The 11,942-nt window shown below is 55.8% G+C and overlaps 1 protein-coding gene across 3 annotated transcripts in view; it reads right to left on the bottom strand.

Moving 5' to 3' along the window:
* Nucleotides 1–362: 362 nt before the first annotated feature.
* Nucleotides 363–11,942, bottom strand: part of Ehmt2 (euchromatic histone lysine methyltransferase 2) — an 18,747-nt gene continuing 7,167 nt past the window's right edge. Inside the window, exons 7-27 of one of the 3 annotated variants that reach the window (XM_008821499.2) lie at nt 9,680–9,820; nt 9,477–9,591; nt 9,213–9,314; nt 8,845–8,993; nt 8,579–8,722; nt 8,262–8,497; nt 8,001–8,183; nt 7,804–7,886; nt 7,392–7,498; nt 7,164–7,286; nt 6,975–7,076; nt 6,539–6,643; nt 6,271–6,425; nt 6,024–6,191; nt 3,971–4,115; nt 3,652–3,729; nt 3,188–3,303; nt 3,002–3,088; nt 2,029–2,107; nt 1,761–1,936; nt 363–845 (exon numbers count right to left, since the gene is read on the bottom strand). In XM_008821499.2, the coding sequence (XP_008819721.1) occupies nt 665–845; nt 1,761–1,936; nt 2,029–2,107; nt 3,002–3,088; nt 3,188–3,303; nt 3,652–3,729; nt 3,971–4,115; nt 6,024–6,191; nt 6,271–6,425; nt 6,539–6,643; nt 6,975–7,076; nt 7,164–7,286; nt 7,392–7,498; nt 7,804–7,886; nt 8,001–8,183; nt 8,262–8,497; nt 8,579–8,722; nt 8,845–8,993; nt 9,213–9,314; nt 9,477–9,591; nt 9,680–9,820 (2,775 nt within the window). In that variant the 3' untranslated portion in view covers nt 363–664. Of the gene's footprint in view, nt 846–1,760; nt 1,937–2,028; nt 2,108–3,001; nt 3,089–3,187; nt 3,304–3,651; nt 3,730–3,970; nt 4,116–6,023; nt 6,192–6,270; nt 6,426–6,538; nt 6,644–6,974; nt 7,077–7,163; nt 7,287–7,391; nt 7,499–7,803; nt 7,887–8,000; nt 8,184–8,261; nt 8,498–8,578; nt 8,723–8,844; nt 8,994–9,212; nt 9,315–9,476; nt 9,592–9,679; nt 9,821–11,942 lie in introns of those variants that run through there. The other 2 variants (XM_008821500.3, XR_606814.3) reach the window with 2 other exon arrangements.

The following is an 11,942-nucleotide window of genomic DNA, read 5'->3' as shown; positions in this document are numbered from 1 at the left end:
GACACACTCTAGTTCCTCCTTCTGAACTCAACTCCATGGCCAGCAGCAGCCTGGGATACCTGGCCTAAAACTGGACTCAGGAGCAGCTGAGTGGGCCACAGACCACAGCTGGACTGGCACACTATGATAAGACACTTCATAATTTTGCAAAGCACATCAAATGCAGTACTTACCAAAATCTCTAGGTTGATTTGCCTTTATTTAAGCCCTTGACTAGACCCTGTGGCCTCTGGTCCCCTACAGCCTTTCCTTTCCCATCAGGTGGCAGCCTACAGCCCACAGTCCACCCCCTCTGCCTCAGACCCACAATCTCAACTCCGAGTGGCCTTCCTCCTCGCTGCCCCGAAACATTCACCAGACAGTTTATTACTAAATTCAACATTTATTGAGAACACAGAAAGCCAGTTGGCAGGGAGGCCTAACTTCAAGTCATCCCATTTTGACTGATGATGGGCTCAGTGGGGCAAGGGCAGCCCTGAAGTCACTCTCCTAGGGAGGAACCAGCCCTGGGAGAGGGGCCGTCTGACCTCCAGGCCTGGCTGGGGTCTCTGGTGGAGGAATGTGTGAGGGGCAGTGGGCAGCGTCCCAGGCCTGGGTGGCAGACGGTGCGACAGATGGCTGCTGAGGAGCGACCAGGTGGGCAGGGCAGGGCAGTGGTCTGTCCTCAAGTGTTGATAGGGGGCAGGGAGCCGAGCTCAGGTAGCAGCTCAGGGTGGGGGTCCAGGCGGGCCAGGCGACTCTGCTCCAGGGCAATGGCCTCTGCTGAGTGCTTGCACTTTTCAGAGCCGCACTGGCAGGTGAAATACTTGCTCTTGATATCCCAGAAACGGTCACCATAGTCAAAGCTGTCAGAGGAACATAGGACCTTGTGGTACCTGGACCCAAACACCCAGAGCTCCCCTCCAAGACCCCTGGAAGTCGTTTTCAGCCTCCAGGAAGGACCCGGCCTCACTCCACCTCTCCCTTGCAGATTCTGTGGGTTTGCAGCTTTAGAATCACCCAGAACTGTCAAGAAATGCAGGCCTCCAGCCTCCCAGCTCCATCAATCACAATCTCCCAAGGCTCAGTTGTGCGTGCGTGCGTACGAGCATGTTGCTAGGGACTGGCCCAGGGTCTTCCACAGAGTTGGCAAGTACATGACTGCTGAACAAGTTCTTTAGTATTTCTTTAAGCTGGCTGAATCCCAGTACTTGGGAGGCAGAGGCAGGTTATCTCTGAGATCACGGCCAGCATGGTCTACTTAGCCAGCTTCAGGCTAGCTGAGGCTACAGGGAGACCCTGTCTCAAAAACAAGCTTTTGTTTTGGTTTTTTTTTTGAGGTCAGGATCATTATCTTGCTAAATTACCCAGGCTGGCCTTGAATTTGTGTCTGCCTCAGCCTCCGAAGAGCTTAAATTATAGGTATAGCCATCAGGCCAGGCTGGAATCAGGCTGTTCCTTGAACTCACAGAGATCCACCTGCCTCTGCCTCCCGAGTGCTAGTGCTGGGATTAAAGACGTGTGCCACCACACCCAGCCTTTTTGGTTTTGTTGAGGGTCTCACTCTGTAGTCTAAGTTCTTGGTGATTCTCCTGCCTCAGCCTCCAGAGTGCTGTGATTACAGGTGTGTGGCACCATGCCTGCCTTCACTGTTTTAACAAGCCCTCCAAGTGGCACGTGCACACCAAAGGCTACCCTCCGATCCCCGCCTGGATACCAGGCGCCCTCAGCCTCCAGGCCCCAGGCTGGCGGATCTCCCTCTGTGCAGAGCTGTGCCTCACCCCAGCTCCTCCCCAGTACGGATGTCCCGGGAACTGAAGAAGGCGATCCGTGGAAACCGTAGGTCTTGGTGCAGCATGAAGACCCGGACCGGGATGATGTTGGGGTCACACAGGTGGTTGATGAAGCGGCTAATGTTGCCATAGTAACGGGCATCGATGCAGTACACCTCTCCATCCTGGGGAGGGACAGCACTCTTGATAGCCACCCCCGCAACCCGCTTTCCCTTCAGTGACACACGGTCCCTCCATCCAAGTGTCACTTGCCCACCTTGTTGTCTAAGTCGAAGAGATAAGAATCATCCTCTCTCACATCAGCTTCTGCATCAGAGATCAGCTCCCCAACATACCTGTGGGACAGAAACTCTGTTCTGAAGGTGAACAGGGCTTGGAGCCCCATCTCACAACCCTGGTAATCCTCTTCCAGTCCTTGGCTGCCCACCACAGCAAGCCACCAGGTCAACACTGCAGCAGTGGGCCTAGGGAAAGCAGGTACCACCTGGGGTGGTGGCAGGAGGGATGCAGGGCACAGTCCAACCACTGGGGGTCACCCCTGCACCGCTGGGGCAGCAGGCAGGCCTGCAGGTGCTGGGGGTGTGCTGTGAAGACCTGCAGGAAAAGTGCTGGCAGAGGATGTGGAGCTGTGGTGAGGGTTGGTATCCAGGGTGACTGGCTCCAAGGCTGCAAGGCCTGGACACTGGGGGGTGAGTGCACTAGGAAATTTCCCAGGGAGAAGGGGAAGGGGAGAAGAGTAAGGAGACGTGGGGAGGGGGGGTTCAGATGACTGAGAAGCAGTGAGGAGAGAGGAGGCCAAGGGCAGACGACGGGGGAGCTACGTGTCTGAGGAACTTGGAATGGGAAGGACGAAGATGAGGTGGTCCCTTCAACAGGCAAAGAGGGTCTGGGCTCTCAAGGCCACTGGACACCTTGGTAAGTCCGATGAGCAGTGGACAGAAGGGCGACTGTTGCCATCGTCACATTACAGATAAGAAAAACAAGGCTCAGAGAGGCTCAGTAACTTGGACAAGGACACTCAGCAACAGCCTGGCTCAAACCCACGTCTGTCTACCTCTTGACATCTGCCACAGCAAGGAGGTGTACGGAGAAAGTGTGAGGCCTGGAAACACACTTGGGTGGGTGGGAATCCAGGGCAATTGTGACGGGTGGTTCTGGGGTGCAGGTAGAGTGGGACAGGCTCCATCTGGGTTGCTGGGTGGGCACCAGGGTTCCCGGCGTGAACTTACTCGCAGATGAATGTACCCTGGGGGATGGTCTGCAGGGCACGGACCCCCCAGCCCATTTTGGCTGTTCGGTAGAGTTGTAGCCGTACCCTAGAGGCAGAGAGATGGTGATACTGAGTGTGGGGACCTGGGAATAGCCCCAGGGGAGGGAGGTGGAGGCGATGCAGGGTGCCGGGGCGGGCGCCTCACTTGATGCCGCTCTGTACCACGCGGTTCTTGCAGTTTCTCCAGCAGGAGCATGCCTGGTTACACTCAAAGATCAGAGGGGGTTCGATCTTGTTAAACTCCTGGAGCAGCCGCCCGTCCTGGGGTGCGGAGGGAGGGGGGGGGACAGTGGTTTCTGTGTGGGGCCCTCCTCAGCTGCCCGGGACCCAGAGGACTCCACAGGACACTCCGTTCTGACCCCAACCCAGAGCAGGGGAGGAGGGGTTCGAGGAGGCTGCAGGCTGAGGTCAGAGACCAGGAAGCACGCAGGCCAGGAGGCAGAGTCCATTTGCATACACCTGCACGGAGGCCACGGCAGTCCTGACCAGGCTCCCAGGACTTCCTGTCTCGCCACACCCTGTCTCTTCCCCAAAAGGACAAGTGAAGAGCAAGGTCCCAGCTCCTCTGCAGGAGTGGCCGGACATCTTCGGCCAGACGAGGACACGCACCTTGTCATACCAGCAGCGGATGCTGAGCTGGCCGCACAGGCAGTTAGAGCTGGAGCAGTCGTCCACACATGTGCAGTGCTGAGGTGGGAGGGAGAGGGTCAGTGTAAGCTGGAATCGCCCTGCCCTTAGTTCCCACGGCTCCCATTCATGGTCCATGTGTTAGGACAGTGCCTGTGATGGTCCCAGGGTGAGGGGCAATCCAGATGTGGCTGATTGGGGGAGGGGGTCCCCATGGTGACCATGATACTCTTGTGTGACCCAGCAGGGAGCCAGCCTCACACCAGGCTCCTCCTGAGGAGGGGGCAGGCCTCCTACTTACCTGCAGATGGGTGATGTTCCGGTCAATGTTCATGGTGGAAGTCTCACAGTTCTCAGAGATGTACTTGTAGTCTTCGGGGCACGGCTCACCATCCACACCATTGACACAGGGGATGGGGATATTCTCATAGCCTCGGGCCACATCCCTGCAAGAAAGGGAGGATGAAGCCAAGGTTTGAGGGGCTGCCTGGGAGCTAGGGACAGCTCTGAGGGATGGGGAAGTGCTGGGGTTCCTCAGGGTACAGGGAGCAAGGCGTCAGATAAAACTAGGGAACGGAGTTGGGTGTGGTGGCACACACCTTTAATCCCAGTACTCAGGAGGCAGAGGCAGGTGGATCTATGTTGTATTCAAGGCTAGCCTGGTCTACACAGACAGTTCTAGGCCAGCGAGGGCTACATAGTGAGACAATGTCTCAAAAAAACAACAAAACCAAATCAGGTATCACATGAGGTATTTTTTCTTCTTTGTGGTAGTAGGGATTGAACCCAGAGCACTGTGTGTGCATGTTAGGTAAGTGCTCCACCACTGACCTATGTCCCAAGCTCCCAACTTCTCATTTGTTCTCTGTAAGACATGGTGTCACGTAGCTCTGGCTGACCTCATTTTTGCTATGTAGCTAAGGATGACCTCAAACTCTTGACGTGCCCACCTCCACCTCCCAAGTGCTGGTATTATAGGCATGTGTCACCACGTGGGACTCTGGCCCTTTTAAAATTATAGTTGGACAGGGTCTTGCTACATTACCCAAGCTAGCCTCAAATTTCCTATGTAGCCTAAGGCAGGCCTTGACTTGTATCTTCCTGCCTCAGCCTCCTGAGTTGCTGCATTTATAATCAGGTATTACCACACTCATGGTCTCATTATGTAGCATTGGCTGGTCTGGAACTCACTATGTATTCAGGCTGCCTCAAAATCACAGAGATCTACCTGCTTCTGCCTCCTGAGTGCTAGGATTAAAGGTGTGAATCACCAGGCCCTGCTTGAAATTTTTAAAAATTTGATTCACTGATTTTTTTTTTTTTGGTCTTTTTGAGACAGGGTCTCCCTGTAGCCCCAGCTGTCCTGGAACTCACTATGTAGACCAGGCTAGCCTTGAACTCAGAGATCCACCTGCCTCTGCCTCCCAAGTGATGGGATTAAATGCCTGACGAAGCCAGAAGGTGTCAGAGTTTAATTGTAGTTCTCAAGATCTGCCTGCCTCTGCCTCCTGAGTGCTGGAATTAATGTGCCACCGTGCCTGGCCTAAGTCTGACTTTGTGTGGATGGCTCTCCAAGTCACAGGCTCAAGAGAGTGTCCTGCCTCAGCCTTCAGAAAAGGAGAGACACCCAGCTTCCATCTGAAACTCTAATCTCTCCAGTGTCTATTCTGTTTTGAGACAGACTGGCCTTAAACTCACAATGCTGCCTCAGCCTCCTGAGGACTGACTGGGATTACACATCCTCTATTATTTTTTTTGGCCTTTTTGAGACAGGGTCTCCCTATAGCACCAGCTGTCCTGGAACTCACTATGTAGACTAGGCTGGCCTTGAACTCACAGAGACCCACCTGCCTCTGCCTCCTGAGATCCTCTATTTTTTTTTTTTTTTTGGTCTTTTTGAGACAGTGTCTCTCTGTAGCTCCAGCTGTCCTGGAACTCACTATGTAGACCAGGACGGCCTTGAACTCAGAGAGATCCACCTGCCTCTGCCTCCTGAGTGCTGGGATTAAAGGCATGCGCCACCACGCCCGGCGAGATCCTCTATTTTTTAACTAAAAGAAAAATTTTTTTTTATTGTGTGTATGCCAAGGTGCACACATGTGGAAGTCAGAGGACAACTTGCAGGAGTCAGATCACTCCTTTACCATATGGGTCCTGCGGATCAAAGTCAGGTTGTTAGGCTTGCCCCAAGCAACTTAACCACTGGGCCACCTCACCGGCTGAGTCCTGTTTTCATTTGTTCTTTCTGTCAGCCCCAGCAGTTCTTAGGACTCCTAGGGCCGAGGTATAATCCTGGGACTATTCTAAGGGTGCAGGAGGCCAGTGAGGTCGGAGGCAGTGGGGGTCCCACTCACCGGCAGATGATCTTTTCGGTGCGAATGGCTCGGTTCCCTACCCCAAGCCGGAGTTTGCGGTTAAGCTGCAGTGCAAACCACACATCAGAGCGCTCTGGGGTCAGGTCCCATGCCGTGTCCCCCTCCTTGTTCCGCAGCTCAGGGTTGGCTCCCCGTGACAGGAACAACCTGGGGAGAGGACAGAGAACCTGGTGTCAGGGACTGTGGGAAGAGGGGTGTGGGTACCAGGAGTCAGGGCGGTGCTCACAGAACGCAGTCGTGGTAGCTCTCCCTGGCAGCGATGTGCAGCGGCGTGTCTCCGTGGTAGTTGACAGCATGAAGGTCACAGCGGGCATTCAGGAGGACCTCGGCAATGGCAGCACTGCCTGTGAAGGAGGCCCAGTGCAGGCAGATGTTCTCTTCCTGTGGAGGTGAGAGGCAGAGATGGGGTGCGGGCACCTGGATCCTTGAACCCTGTCTGTGCAGGGACCTGCAGTAGTCCCCCCTGCTTCCCAACCCTGGCCAGTGTCCCTCACATTATCAGTAAGGGTGACGTCGGCACCCCGGGTCAGCAGCATGCGGATCACATCAATGTGCTTATGCTCAGCTGCCCAGATGATGGGCGTCCAGCCTCCGCTGTCCTGTGGGAAGGAAGGTGGGAGAGAGTGAGGACCCAGCCCTGCAGAGTACGTGTGCTCAGGAGCATCCACTCCAGGGACATCCAGAGCCAGAGAATGGCATTAAACTGAACCACAGCACCCCTAGGTCACAGGAACCCCAACGGACATTCTGAGAGATTATGGTAGGAACTCAGAATTCTGCAAACTGATAAAAGCCAGAGAAAGAAGAGAGGGCCATCACAAAGAGGAGGGGGAAGGGACAGACACAAACATTGGGAGGCATGGCATGAGAAGGTCAGAGGTCAGATGGAGGAGGAAGGGGGGACGGGAGGAGGGCAGCCAGGTTGCTGACCTGGGCATTGACGTCCACCTGGCCAGTGCTCAGCAACAGGTTGACCATCTCCAAGTTCCCGATTTTGGCTGCGTGGTGGAGGCAGGTGGAGCCATCCTCTTCCTGAGAGAGACATGAGCCAGTGAGATGGCACCTTTTACCTGGTCCTACCTCTGCTGTCCTTCCCTGCTGCCTGCGGGGCTCCTGTACCTTGCTGTAGACGCAGCCACCTAGCTGCACCATATAGCGGGCCACCTCCAGGTGGTTGTTCACCACGGCCTCCATCAGCGGCGTGCGCTGCTGCTTATCCACGGCGTTGATGTTGGCTCCTGCCTGTGAGGAGCGGTATGAGGGGTTGGCAACAGGGAGAGGCTTCTGGGGAGAGGCCAGGGGGCTACACAGCGAGGAACAGGGTGAGGCAGGGCTGGCCGCACTGACCTGCAGCAGCACGTGGCAGATCTCTACTGAACCCTTCTGCGCAGCTGCGTGCAGGGGCGTACGCTTGCTCTGCTGGTCACTCTGAAAGTTGGGGTCCAGGTTGTCCACTGCAGGGAGAGAAAGAGATAGGAGATAAGAGAGCTAGGGATAGAGGGCTTCTCCTCCAGAGAGGTGTCTCAGGGCCCGCTAGAGCGAGGGGCGGAGCATGCAGTCCCATAGGCTGGCCCCTCAGGACCCCCAGGCACTGGATGAGGTACTGGACCCCCACAGAGGTTACAGATAGGACCACTTGGAATGGTACCCAGCACCTCCTGTGTGCCTCACTAGTCCCACCACTGGGGGGGGGGTGTCACATGACCTTCCCCACCCAACACTGCGCCCTAGTGGTGGCTGAGGAGTCAGCAACACTCACACAGCATGAGGATCACTTTCTGCAGCTCTCCTTGTTTCACTGACAGGTACAGCTGCCTTGGGTGGAAGCGAAGCTTCTTCCTCCTGCAGGGGCCGGAGGAGAGAAGGTGGGCTGCTCAGGTTTGAACGCCAGGGTGGGAAGTGACACCTACTTCTCTAGCCCAGCCCTGACTGCCATCCAGAGTAGCATGTACTCACCTCTCTGATTCCTGGATGACCAAGGCCTTCTCCAAGGCTTCCCGGCCTGGCCCCGGGGGCAGCCCCACGGCAGAAAGACAGCCCCCGTTGGGTAAGGTCAACGAAGGCCCAGAGCTGTCGATGGTATCAGCCAGGGGGTCACAAGGCGGGCGCCGGGGCTCCCCGTGCCCTCGCATCCGGGCGCTGTGGGAGAAAGTTCTGAGGTCTGGGGGCAGTGGAGATGGAGCGGGAAAAGTGTGTAGGGAAGGAAGAGGCCAATACCTGGGCTGGGAGGTGTCTGCTCTTCCCGGGGCATCCTGTGCCAGGGGTGGAGGGGCAGGGGCTGTGGCGCCAGCTGGGGGAGGACCCCCGTCGCCCCGGGGAATGGTCACTTCCTGGGCCTCCGAAGCATCCTCTCCACAGTGGGGACAGAAGACCATCCCATTGAGCTGGGACACACAGGCTTTATGGAAGCGATGGGCCACACGGAAGTCGGGGTGACATTCTAGGAAGGTGCCCTGGGGTAGAGAGAGGAGGTGGTCAGGCTCTGAGCCCTTCCCTGCAGGCTATGACATCAATCCACCCTGATGGTCACTCACCGCTGTGCAGAAGTAGCCACAGCCCGGGCAGCAATGGTGCTTGACCATGCGGGCGCGGTGGGCCTCGCAGAGGACCATCAGTGCCACTCGGCTTGAGGGCCTCATGGTTTCCCGCTTTAGGATGGCAGCACTGCAGCCTGATAGCTGAGGGAAAGGAAGGTGGGGGACCTCAGGGAAGGCTGGGTCCAGGCCTGCTCCCAGTGCCTCCCTAGCCAGGGTAAGGCTGGGTCCAGGCCGGCTCCCAACGCCTCCCTAGCCAGGCCCACCTCTCCATCCACGCTCTCTGTGGCCATACACTTGTGCCCTGCCCTCTCGCTGATGCGGTCGATCTTGGGTGCTTCCATGCGGCAGCTGCAGAGGGGCAACTCCTCAAACCCGCGCTCTGTCTCCAGTGAAGATGTATCATTGGATACTCCTTGGATAGGAAGAAAGGGGAACTGATGAAGGCCCTGCCCCTCACCCACTGGAAGGGTCCCTGAATTCCCACCCGGATGCCCCCCTCTACAGTCTAGAAGCCCCAAAGCCTGGCATGGATACCCGGGCTCTCGCAGGGTTCCCCTCCACCCCATTCCCTCTGGCCCTGTGGGCGCCCCCTGGTGGCTCCCTGCCCCAGCAGCAGTTGGCAATTAATTACCAGCGTGGTTGGGAGAGAGGGTCCCCTCGCTGGGCAGCTCCAGGGACCCCAGAGGGACCTCCATGTACTCACTGGGCCCTGAGGAGCCCACACCATTCACTCCTGACACAGAGACAGAGAGAGTGAGAGTGCGAGCTCACAGGGCCTGGGCGCGTGGGCACATGCGGTACACGGTGTACATGCACAAACACATGCATGTGTGCATGCTCTCTGGGGCCGGGAGGGGCTAGAGGAGGGGACCCACAGGCAGAGGAGCCCGCTCACCTCGAGGTTCCTTAGCCCGAGGCGGCTCTCGTTTCCGCCGTTTCCGAGATGGCTTCACCCACGGGCTGTCCTTCCGCCATTTCTTCTTGGCTTTGCGTCGACCACTAGAGCCACTCTGTGGAGGAGGAAGACTCAGAGGCCCTGGTCCCCAAGCCTGGCTCTCCACAGCTCCCCACTCGTCCAGAACAGCTAGGCTCCCTTACTCTATCTGACTGATTGCCTGATTCCTCGTCCTCTTCCTCCTCCTCTTCTTCTTCCTCCTCCTCCTCTTCTTCCTCCTCTTCTTCCTCCTCCTCCTCTTCCTCCTCCTCACTCAGTTGTTCAGTGAGAGCTTCAACTTCAGACTGAGAGAGAGAGAGAGAGAGGGAAATGAAGCAGAGAGAACGGCAAGTCATAGCTCTTCACTGAGCAGAATTTGGTCAAGGGAGAAGGGTACATTTAATCCCCAGAGCTGAGATCATCACCACTGCCACCACCAGGGAAGGCTCACAGGAGGCTGGAAAGGGCTGGAGAGGTGGAGACGTAGGGACTGGAGAGATGGGTGCATGGTTAGAGCACTGGCTGCTCTGCACTCACATGGCAGTTAACAACTGCCTGTCAGTTTTTTTTTGGGGGGTGTCCAGCACCCTCTTCTGGCCTCCGTGGGCACCGCATGCACATAGTGCACCCACACATACCCAGGCAGAACATACCCCAGGGATGACGGCATAGAATACCAAGTGCTACAGTTACAACACTGAGGATCTCAACATTCCATTAAGAAAGCAAACTCCAGCAGCCAAAAGCAGAGTGCGGTTTTGTTTTTATGAAGTTCACAGACAAGGTGACCAATGAAGGCCAAAACCACCAAGCAAAAAGCTAATGGAGCTCTATAATGAAGGGGTCAGGCTGTCAGTACCTGAACTCACAGGGTCATTGTCAACAGTGGAAGGAGGGGGGTTTGGCGATGGGAGGGAGGGAGAGGAGGAGGGGTCAGAGATGGGGGAGAGGAGGAGGAGGGGTCAGAGATGGGAGGGAGAGGAGGAGGAGGGGTCAGAGATAGGGGAAGAGGAGGAGGAGAGGTCAGAGATGGGGGAGAGGAGGAGGAAGGAGGGGTCAGAGATGGGGGAGAGAAGGAGGAGGGGTCAGAGATGGGGGAGAGGAGGAGGGGGTTGAAGACAGTGGGTAGAGGAAGAGGAAGATGAGGTAGGGGAAGAGGAGGTGGGGGTTGGAGGTAGGGGAAAAGGTGGAGAAGGGGGTAGGTAGTAGGGAGTAGAGAAGGAAGAGGGAGTTCTAGGCCAGCCTGGTCTACATAGTGTGTTCCAGGTTGGCCAGGACTGCATAGCGAGACTCCCATCTCAAAAAAAACCAAACAAGCCGGCATGGTGGCGCACGCCTTTAGTCCCAGCACTTGAGAGGCAGAGGCAGGCAGATCTCTGTGAGTTCAAGGCCAGCCTGGTCTACATAGTGAGTTCTAGGACAGCTGGGGCTACAGGGAAACCCTTTCCCAAAAAAACCAAAAAAAAAAAAAAGAACCAAACAAACCCCCCACACCCTCCCATCAAAAACCCCCAATATTAAAAAAATAATCCCAAGAATCACAGGTAAATGTCACAACTTCTTTTTTTTAACCTGTGAAAATGGTATGGCAATCATGGTAGGAAAACAGTGCCTGATGTGGGAGGTGCAGTGGCACTCTCTTTAGTCCCAGCATTAGGGAGGCAGAGGCAGTTGGGCCTCTGGAAGGCCAGCCTGGTCTACACAGTGAGTTCCACAGCAGTCAGGGTGCACAGGGAGGCCGTATTCCAAAACAAAACTAAAACAAGCAATTTGGGGGGGACTTTTTTTTTTTGAGACAGGGTCTCCCTGCAGCCCCAGCTGTCCTGGAATTCACTATGTAGACCAGGCTGGCCTTCAACTCAGAGATCCACCTGCCTCTGCCTCCAGAGTGCTGGGATTAAAGGCGTGTGCTACCACGCCCAGCTAAACCAGTAAGTTTTTTAAAGCAGAGTGGGCACAGTGGTACTCGCCTTTAATCCCAGCACTCAGGAGGCAGATGTAGATGGACCTCTGGTCTAGTGAGTTCCAGGCCAGCTTTTTCAAGAGCCTGGGTCTGGCAGTGCAGCCTATGATCCCAGCTACTGGGGGCTGAGACAGGAGGATTACAAGGAGTGAGTGTAAAGCCAGTCCTGGACAACCCAGTGAAGGATCCAGTCTTGAAATAAATTTTGAAGCTGGGAGTGGCGATTCACACTTTTAATTCCAGCACTTGGGTCCAAGGCCAGCCTGGTCTACATAACAAGTTCCAGGCCAGCTGGGGCTACAAGGAGAAAAAAAAAAAAAAAAAAAAAAAAAAAAAAAAAAAAGAAAAAGAAAAGAGGTCTGAGATATAGTTCAGTGGAGAGTGCAAGGCCCTAAGCATTAACCTCAAATTCCTCGGAAACAGGAGACACTTTGCAGTGTCAAACAGGGTTTGCTGCAGGAGAG

This window comes from Nannospalax galili, unplaced genomic scaffold, assembly GCF_000622305.1.
Source record: "Nannospalax galili isolate Female #2095 unplaced genomic scaffold, S.galili_v1.0 scaffold948, whole genome shotgun sequence".
In the NCBI taxonomy this organism is placed as follows: Eukaryota; Metazoa; Chordata; class Mammalia; order Rodentia; family Spalacidae; genus Nannospalax; species Nannospalax galili.
Note: the sequence above shows the minus strand (reverse complement) of the source record. Positions and strands in the feature narration are given on the sequence as shown.